We start from the raw sequence: 10,000 nt of genomic DNA on the forward strand, positions 1-10,000 counted from the left end.
TTCGGGATGACAAATTGCGTGTGAGCATTCAGCCGGAAGTTTCCATCCTCCCTCGTTTTGTGTCTCTTCCTTGTTCCTTCTTTATTTTCTGGACTGTAAAGGAAAGAAACTCTCGTCTTCTATCCTCTCCTCTTTCCTCTCTTTCTGCAGTGGCCTGCCTCAATGGAAAGGCTGACTGACTGACTGACTGACTGACTGACTGACTGACTGTATATCACACAAATCCACACATTTGTCTTTCACTGTCGGCTGTTACTAAGCCCGATCCACACTACTGTTTACAGGAAGAGGTGGCAGTCCTCACGCCTGTATGGAGGTCCTAGTGCATTGTGGGTATTCTAATGAGTGCAGAGCTGTGAGCCTGACTGAGTGTGGCTTTGTGCCCTTTCTCAATGCCTCCCCAGTGTGCCAGCGACCCACTCGCCCTGCCTCGCTAATGCCCAGAGCCAATAGAATACTTTGGTCATGATGGATCAAATGTAATTGACTGCTTCTCTCCTGAACAATAATAAAGAACAGGATTAGTTCAAATTGGATTAGTGATTCACAATGTGCTCTAATGGTAAGATTACTTACATATGAAACTCAATTTAATTCATTTTCAACAACATCCTCCCCCCAATCCCCCCTTCTCTCCTTTCATGTCTGTGCTGTGTCCTTGGATGCGTGGCCATGGATGAAAATGTGTGTGTGTTGGAGGGTGTGGGGGGCACAGCATATTCAGACCGAATGCCAATGATGGATTGGTTTGATAGCGCTGGGTTCTGTCTGGAGACTGCGATAAGGGCCGATTCCCTGCGTGTCGTTTTGTCTGCGGATGTTTTCTGCATTGGGCCCCAGATGAGGGAGATTTGTACGGATGCGTATGCAGGGACTTCTGAGGGACTATGGTATCACTGTCCATCGGGCATAAGCTTCTTTCAGCTCCTCTAGCTGATAAACACCCACCACCACTTTTTCTCTCTTCTGTGAGATAAAAAAACACACACATACGCTACCCACACACACATCTATTTTTGCACGCATGATTGAATCTTCTGATCAGCAAATAAAAAAAGAGGGCCACATTGCCATGACATTAATCACAAGAAAGCGTAGACGGTGGAGGTTCATCTTCATACTTCAGCTCTCAGGGACGATGTCAATTCAGAGGCAGAGGCGAGGCAGAGGACGAGTGTTGGATAATATATCTGCTGTGTGTGTGTGTGTGTGTGTGTGGGGGGGGGGGGGGTTGTGCAGCACTCTATATATTACTCTGTATATTATATTACATGTCTGTAGGATGTAACGTATACATCCACATCCACGCAGGCACTCAAACAGATAAACATTTGACACAAACATTACTGGCTGGCATCTGTTCAAAGCCCCTGTGGTAGGTTGACCTTAGCACAACTGTAAATTTGGGCATGAGTCAATGCTTGCCTACCCTCTGGCCCGACTGGCAATGTGTACAAACGAGCGGGAGCAAGTCTCTCTTGTGTGTACACACTTGTCCATATGTGTGTGTGTGTGTGTGTGTGTGTGTGTGTGTGTGTGTGTGTGTGTGTGTGTGTGTGTGTGTGTGTGTGTGTGTGTGTGTGTGTGTGTGTGTGTGTGTGTGCGTGGGTATTTTTGAGCGTGTGTCTGTGTGTGTGTGCACGTGTGCATGTATGTATGTGTGTGTGCTCCTTTGGTGTGTGATACGGTGAGTTCCATTTTGTATTACTGTTATGTCTAAGAAGTCTAAGAAGGATCGATGGATTTCTAGGCTTGCTACCACATCTCTCTCAACTTTAACTCTTAATCATTAACACCTCGAACATGGTGATAATTGCACCACCATAGCTAGTATCATGTCTATTATTACCATTATGATAATCATATTCATAGTTACCATCATAATCATCATCATAATTATCAACAACCTGGTTAGCATTAATGTCAATCATTTCATACTTATCACTGTAATTATCACAATTATCTTCCTCATCCTCCTCAGTGACATTAACAATATCCTGACCATCATCATTGTCATCGCCATCTTCACATTCATCATCATCATCACCATGCCTATTCTCAGTGCTCACCTGGTTTGCTGCCTTCGGCCACGGAGCCGTTGTACACCTGGTTGTGGAACTCGGGCCTGTTGTCGTTCATGTCGATGACGTAGATGTACAGGTCTATGGGGCTCTCCACCTGGATCCCGTTCATGTCCACAGCATGGGCTTTCACCTGGGATACACAAACACACACACACATACACACACACACACACACACACACACACACACACACACACACACACACACACACACACACACACTCACACACACACACACACACACACAGACACACACACACAAACACACACACACACACACACACACCATCAGGCTTATGGAGTCATAACCACTCTTTTCCCATCTGCTGCCCAAAGCCTGTCCCCTCCTGCTGTTTCCACACCCTAGGGGGCAGACGTTCATCCTCTGGCCTGATTGAAGGGAGACGTCTCCAGTCTTCAATCACACACAGTTCCCCCAGAATAATTTCCCCACCTTCAGCATGTTACAGTTTTTCTCAATTGCTAACACACATTTTTTGAAAGCATGCCTCGTTTCCTCAAAACTCTAAACACAAATCCCAAAACCACTCACACAAAATGCAAAACCCTTTATACATCCTGCAAAAGGCAACTTTGCTTTCAAAACAGTGTTATGTCACCTCAAAAGGGTACTTTGTTTTCTAATGACAAACACAGCCCATTATATGAGTAGACATTCTAAGCATCGATTGAACACTGATGTGCTCAATGGAAAACACTACTATGAAATGGGAAAACACCAGTATGAAGGCCTTATCAGGAACATTATGTTACTATACGCTTACTCCTGTAGTAAAATATAACTGTATAATGTTTTTACGCAAATATAAAACAACACACAAATATACAGTAACAACTAAAATATTTCTTTATTTTTTCCAAAAGTGCTGTAGCCTATACATCACAGCAAACACAAATGAATGTGTAAATGATTTGCACAGAACAAACAATAGGATATAGGCCAGTACAGTCAAAAAAAAAAAGAAAGAAAAATGTAAAATAAAAAAGGACAAAAAACTACTGCATCCTGTTCTAGCTCAAGACAATATTGACAATGTGCTATCAGAAATAGACCTACACAGTGTTGTGAATGTTGTTGCATTTTGTGTGAGTGGTTTAGGGATTTGTGTTTAGAGTTTTGACAAAACGAGGCATGCTTCATGTGTGTAAGCAATCGAGAAAAACTGTAACATTGGATTGGATTGCAATACAGTACAGTAATGTGTCAGTGCTGATAGGACGCAATCAGTTGTGGAAATGTATATGACTTGCACATAGTCATAGCATAACTGTTTGACTGTCGGAGTTTCTGACAAAAGGCACCCTGTACACCTGCTTTATTCTCAAGGTGTTCCGCCTTAGAACACAGTCCACTGTGGCTAGGCTCACTGTATTGATGTTTAGGAATTAGTCTTGGTCATCAATGGTTGCACTTTGTATTTGTTTACGTAATTTTACAGATACAGTACAATGGAAAATACAAGAATACTATGCTCCTGATAAGGCATTCAAACTAGTGTTTTCCTGTCATAGTAGTGTTTCTTACCTATTCCCTCTTCTGAATGTCCAGAGAATGGATGCAACTGAGAAGCGGCTTATATTTGGTTGAACCCTCTGGCCAGCCTCCTGCATGGTCAAACCATGGTTGACCACAGGGTTGACCACAGTGGCCCGAATCTCATCAGAGATAATGGCTCTCCTTCTTGCTCTTTCTCTTCATCATCTTCCTCCTCCTCCTCTTACTCTCACTCCTCTGCCTTTCTGATCACCTCTCACTTCAATGTTGCCATCAATTGTTCTCCAAACCAGGAGCTAACCTGTGGCCATCATATTGCTAAAGCTTTGATTTCAAATTGCACAACAGCCTTGGAAATGGAAGTTTTGCCAATTGAATAGCAGTGTGTTCTGTCTGAACACAAGGAGGTTTTGGCATTGATGAAGTGTGCAAAGTAGAGAGGATGGTGTTTAGTGTTTTGAAGAAAGTGTGGTTAACAATTGAAATTTGTGTCTAAAGCAGATAATTGTGTGTTGTGAGTTGAAGAAAGTGCGGTTAACAATTGAAATCTGAGTCTAAAGCACATAATTGTGCTTATAGTTTAGCAGAATTGGTTTAGGGAGTTGGCACATGAGTTACAGGTTGTGGTCATTGTGCCATAAGTTCCAGTTTTTGAATGTAATCAATCGAGAAAAACTGTATTGGCTATAACGCACGCTCAAAGAAGACAGCTCTGAACGCCAGAGACAGCGAGATGGAGAGCTCGCCTCACACTTTGAATCTTTCATCCCGGTGCTGAGAAGAAAAAAAAACGTCTGTGTTTGGGGAGCTTATAAAACCCTAAGTGTGTGTGGGAAGGCAATATCCTTCTACGCTAAAACACCTGTTTGAAAAATCACTGCATATCAGACTAGATCTCCCCCTGAAGAAAAGTGAGAGCCAGCGAGAGAGAACGAGAGAGAGACAGAGGGAGAGAGAGAGTGAGAAAGAGAGGGGGAGAGTGTGTGTGTGTGAGAGAGAATTGAGGGAGAGAGTGATGAGAGAAGGGAAGAACATGAGTGCTCCTGTGCGCTGGGCTCTTTCTCTCTCAGATTTATACTTACAGGTATTGCGCTTACAGGATTGATAAATCAGGCCATTATCCTAGGAGTCGCAGAGGTATTAAAGAATGAGGCTGGGGAAGAGGACGTGTACACAGGATCCTGGCATCAGCATTCCTGACTCCTACATTTCTTCTGCCCAGACACCTGCCTTCACAAGGACCATGATTCATATGTGCTGTGTGTGTGAGTGTGTGTGTGTGTGTGAGAGAGACAGAGAGAGAGTTTGCATGTGTGTGAGAGTCTGTGTGTGTGAGTGTGTGTGTGTGTGAGAGAGACAGAGAGAGAGTTTGCATGTGTGTGAGAGTCTGTGTGTGTGAGTGTGTGTGTGTGTGAGAGAGACAGAGAGAGAGTTTGCATGTGGGTGAGAGTGTGTGTAGGTATGTGACTTTATGTGTATGTGTCTTTTCTGTGTGTCTATGTGTCTGTAGGTGTGTGTATGTCTGTATGTGTGTGTGTGTGTGTGTGTGTGTGTACGCACATGTGTGCATGTATGTGTATCTGTGTGTGTTGAACTCAAGTGTACACACTCAAACCCACCATGCTCTTGCCAACAGGGGAAACTCGAGAACCGCAAACATGCATTACCAGCAAACAAACAAACAAACTGTAGAGAAACACCAACAAACCAATTCCCTCTTCTGCAAATGCAGATCTTCCCATTCCGGAGTCAAGGGGTGAAGAACAGTGGGGGTGATCTCTCTCCCTCTCACTCCCTCTCTGTTTGTGTGTGTGTGTTCGTGTTCGTGTTTGTGTGCGTGTGGCAGTGACAGGAAAGGGTGTTAGAGGAAATTGGAACTTTGATCTACTGGCCCAAAGGGGTGCATCTGTCTGTGGGAGTATGTAACTGTCTGTGGGAGTTTGTGTGTGTGTGTGTGTGTGTGTGTGTGTGTGTGTGTGTGTGTGTGTGTGTGTGTGGGTGTGTGTGTGTGTGTGTGTGTGTGTGTGTGTGTGTGTGTGTGTGTGTGTTTGTGTTGTGCTAGACCTAGTTATCATGTGCTTGTGTGTCTGTGGCACATGAGTACATGTATCTATCTGGAGGCGTGCTTAGTGTATGTGTGTTGGTCGGGTATGTGGTAGGTGTGTGTGTGTATGTGTGTGTGTGTGTGTGTGTGTGGTCCTGTGTGTGTGTGTGGACTGCAAATGCACGCCTCCCAGTGTGTCATTAGTATGCTGGCAGGCAGGCATGGAGCCACTGAGGTAGAGACAGCTTCAGCTCCTCTCCTCTTCTCTCTTCTCCTTTCCTCTTTGTTCTCTCTCCTCTCCTCTCTCCTCCACTCCTCTTCTCTCCTTTCCTCTTTGTTTTCCCTCCTCTCCTCCTCTCCTCTCCTCTCTCTTCTCCTCTCCTCTCCTCTCTTCTCTTCTCTTCTCTTCTCCTCTCCTTTCCTTTCCTCTCCTCTCCTCTTTGTTTTCCCTCCTCTCCTCTCCTCTCCTCTCCTCTCTCCACTCTCTCCTCTGCCAGACTACTTCTGCTGTTGCTGTTGCTGATGCAGCTGTTAGCTCCGCTAGCTCAGCTGCAGGAGGCGTCAAACTCATCACCCGGGTACACACACACACACACACACACACACACACACACACACACAATACACACACATCATAGTTATCACACACACACACAGAGAGACATACACCTTTCAGCTCTCCCTGATATAAGGCATGCAGCCCTGGAGGAGAGGAGGCAGCGGCAGCGGCAGCGCCCGACTGGGAGTGCGTAATCTCCGTGTTTATCTTGCCTTCTCCACGTCTGCCTCCCCTTTGATGAATGATTAAGTGAACTCTCTGCCGCCGCCAAGCGCATCAGTGGGTCGCCTCCCTTCAGGAGTCGGGAGAAGAAGAAAAGAAAAAAACCACGGGCGACAAAACGGAGCAAAGGAAAGAGGAGCGAATGCACTGTGCCTGCTCACTCGTTTCAGTGCATGCTAGCATATGCAGAGCAGGATAGGCAGAATTATACAAAGACACATAAACACACACACTCATACACACAGATATGCATACATAAATACATTAACGGAAACACCCACACACATGCATGCACATACACACTCAAAGACACACACACACAGAAAAGTTTTCACCTTTGTGTCAGGAAAAAAACCTACAAAGCATTCTGGGAAATCTTCCTTTCCGGACCTCAAGCGAGTGTCTATGATTACATTTTGACCCTGGAAGTCCAGACAGCCCCCAAACCAACCGCACGTCTGGCCGGCTGGCTATCGAGCTGAGGATGTGTCTGATGTGGATGTAAACAACCACACTGCACATCAGCCAAGGAGGAGAGGAAGAGGAGAGGAAGAGGAGTCCGCCAGGTGAGGGGAATCAGTAAGACGCCATTCAGCAAGAGACAGACACACCGAATCCTTACACCAATGGCAACTCCTAAAATGGACTTTTCACACACTGCTCTCTGTCCGTTTTGTTTATATTAGTTGCCTTTTTTGTCTTATGTTTAATATTCTGATTATGCATGATTCATGGATGAACCATTAAAACTACTCACACTATTCAAACTAGTCACAAGGTCCCTGGCACTGCGTGTGCAAGGTCCATATTCTCCTATGTGATTCTGCTACCCTGTTGCTCTGTGGATGTCTCCATCACATAGACAGAAATTGGCCTGTTACTGGCAAGTGTGACATCACTGTCATGTGATCAATTGGACATGGCACTTTAAGCGGCATGTGTTCCACCCAGTTTCACGCACGGCGTGAGCTTCAATATGTAAACAAACGGCCGGGGGATATCTGTGCGGATCCAGCTGCGATGGAGCGATGGCGGCAATTAAATCATTGAGTGCTTGATTGATCATGTGGACTGAGATGGCACTTAATTAATTGCTTCAGGTTCACCTGTGACCTGCCTCTTAATCGGAAGGTGAATGCGGAGAGAGAGAGGAGGAGCAGGTGCTCAAGCGTTTCCACAGGATTGCAATTTACTGGCGAAGGCTGTGGAGACTAATTTGTTTTTCTTTATGTTGCTTTCCTTGGAGTGAGTGTTTTGCTATCACATATGTGAAATCACATAACACAACAGTAATGGACTTACATATACAGTAGCTCTTTGAGTGAGTAATTTAAATGTTTTCCAGAAAGGATAACTTAGTAAACCCTGCATACATCCAGTCATTATTATTATAGCAGTTATTACTGAATGTGTACTACTTATAGCTAAAGTTATTTGTTCTTCATGCTAACAAATAAATACACCCCTAATGTCATTATATATCATTAGAAAATCCTAAAGCTCAACATTTATCATCACTAGTGGTTTGCTTCTGCTGACACTGATGGTTTGTTTATGTTAAGTACCACATTAATGTAAAGCATTGCCAACTCTTTCAAACTGATTAGCACAATAAGTGCAAATTAGCACAGACACAATATGCTCGATACTTATTCTCTAAATACGGCTCCCCGTGTATGATTGTTGTCGTAACATATGGCCTTGCTTAGGTATATCTTAATCAAATGCTGTAAAATCTGAAAAAAAGGCGTTTTTCTAAAGGGGGTCAATCTTGTGTACTTTTCTTTACTTGATGTGGCTTAGCTTTGTTTGAACGTCAAACCCACTGCAACCCAAAGTTTACTTCACTGACATCTAAAGTTTCTTTTGAAAGAGCTGTGTCATACAAGCCCTGATAATCAGACCTTTTGTAAGTCAAGAAAATGAGCTGATTCTTAGGCTGTTGCTGACACAAGGGTTGGTGGAAAATGGCTGCGGTTGTAGTTCATGGTGGAAAATCTAACATCCTGACAGGCAGAGAAAGAGAAAGAGAAAAGGGCGAGCGATAGATAGAGAGAGAGCGAGACTTTGATTTGATTCCCCACTGGAAAAAACACACTATATAAAAATGGCTGTTCATTAACACTGACAGCCCCATGTGAGTCAGCCCTCGTTGATGTTTTGCTTTCACGTATTCAGCCCAGCGACTGCACTCCGCCAAATAAAATGAAAATAAAAAAATAAAATAAACAAACAAATAAATAAGCAACCACCATCTAATTGACAGTTTGAGTAAGTGGAAAAAATATGTTTTGTTGACGCAGCAGAAGGCGCTCCTCACCCTACCCCATTCTCTCCCACTGGAAGAAAGGAAGAAACACGTTTTCAGAAGCAGAAATGGTGAAGGCCTTGTGTAAACGACACGTCAGCCATAGGCTTACTCACACATTTCACTCAGATCATTTGCTTCGGATGACAAGTGACCCACAAAGTTTGACATCAAGCTTATATATGCTGGCACCCGTTGCTGACACTAAATTCTGACGTGTTTGCACACTAAGCTACGGTTTATGGTCTTTGTAACACCTTTCTTTATTAAGAGAGAAGTATTCCACACCAGCACGAAGGACGCGTTAATAACATAACAAGAAGCTATTTCAGTTTGCAGCTGTGAAGAGGAGATGACTTTGAGGTGGTTTCGGTTGTCATGGTTACAACTCACATGGTAGGATGCTCTCTCCTCGCGGTCCAGGGGCCTGGTGACATACATCTTTCCGGCCACCGGGTCAATGTTGTACACGTCGATAGGAGGCTGGTCAGCTCCGGCTCCTGTGATGCTGTAGCGGATCTGGCCCTCTCGGTCCTTATCAGAGCGAATCTGTGAGGATACAGGCAGGAGAGAGAGAGAGAGAGAGAGAGAGAGAGAGAGAGAGAGAGAGACAGGAAGAGAGAGGGAGGGAGATAAAGAAAGGGGTAGAGAGAAAGGGAGAGGGAAGTTTAACACTTTATTGAACCACAATTCACACTTTTATAATAACACATAATGCATGAAAGGGAGGGAGACACAGGGGGGGGTGGGGGTGGATGGAGAGAGATGGAGAAAGGGAGAGAGAAACTGTAAAGTTTGTGAAGTGAAAACTTCAAAGCATCTAAAGTTTAAGGGCATTCAGAAAACAGAAGCAGTTCAGGAGAAACAGCTGGGGAAAGGTTGAAGAGTGGGTGGGCGCAGAAGTGCTTGAGTGGATCAACACTCCACCGCAGAGATGAGCCAATGACTTATTTTCTTTCCTTCTTTTTTTCTCACACTCTCTAATGCTTCAGACAGAGAACAGCCGGCTTGTTTTAGTTGAAGACGAAACAGACGAAGTTTTATTGATACGGACTGATGGTTAATGTTGTCTATCAGCCTAGCACACACACACACACAAGGGCTTTCATAATCTCTCTTAATCTTTAATCCCCATCTTTACACCTCTGTAAATAGAAGACTGTTCACAAAGAGATGATCGATCACTGCTTCCCCTCTCATCATAAGTCAATGAATATTAATGCCATGACAGGTAGTAGTGATTCTGCCATGTCCCAGTGAAGAGTCTA

General features: G+C 44.3%; 1 protein-coding gene across 1 annotated transcript in view; it reads right to left on the reverse strand.

Moving 5' to 3' along the window:
• The window catches only part of LOC105909827 (cadherin-4-like), a 205,148-nt gene that overhangs the window by 38,814 nt on the left and 156,334 nt on the right, over window positions 1-10,000 (reverse strand). The window contains exons 6-7 of the mRNA XM_031567607.2: window positions 9,126-9,281; window positions 2,070-2,214 (exon numbers count right to left, since the gene is read on the reverse strand). Of these exons, the coding sequence (XP_031423467.1) occupies window positions 2,070-2,214; window positions 9,126-9,281 (301 nt within the window). The remainder of the gene's footprint in view (window positions 1-2,069; window positions 2,215-9,125; window positions 9,282-10,000) is intronic.

Source organism: Clupea harengus, chromosome 5 (assembly GCF_900700415.2).
Source record: "Clupea harengus chromosome 5, Ch_v2.0.2, whole genome shotgun sequence".
Taxonomy (NCBI): domain Eukaryota; kingdom Metazoa; phylum Chordata; class Actinopteri; order Clupeiformes; family Clupeidae; genus Clupea; species Clupea harengus.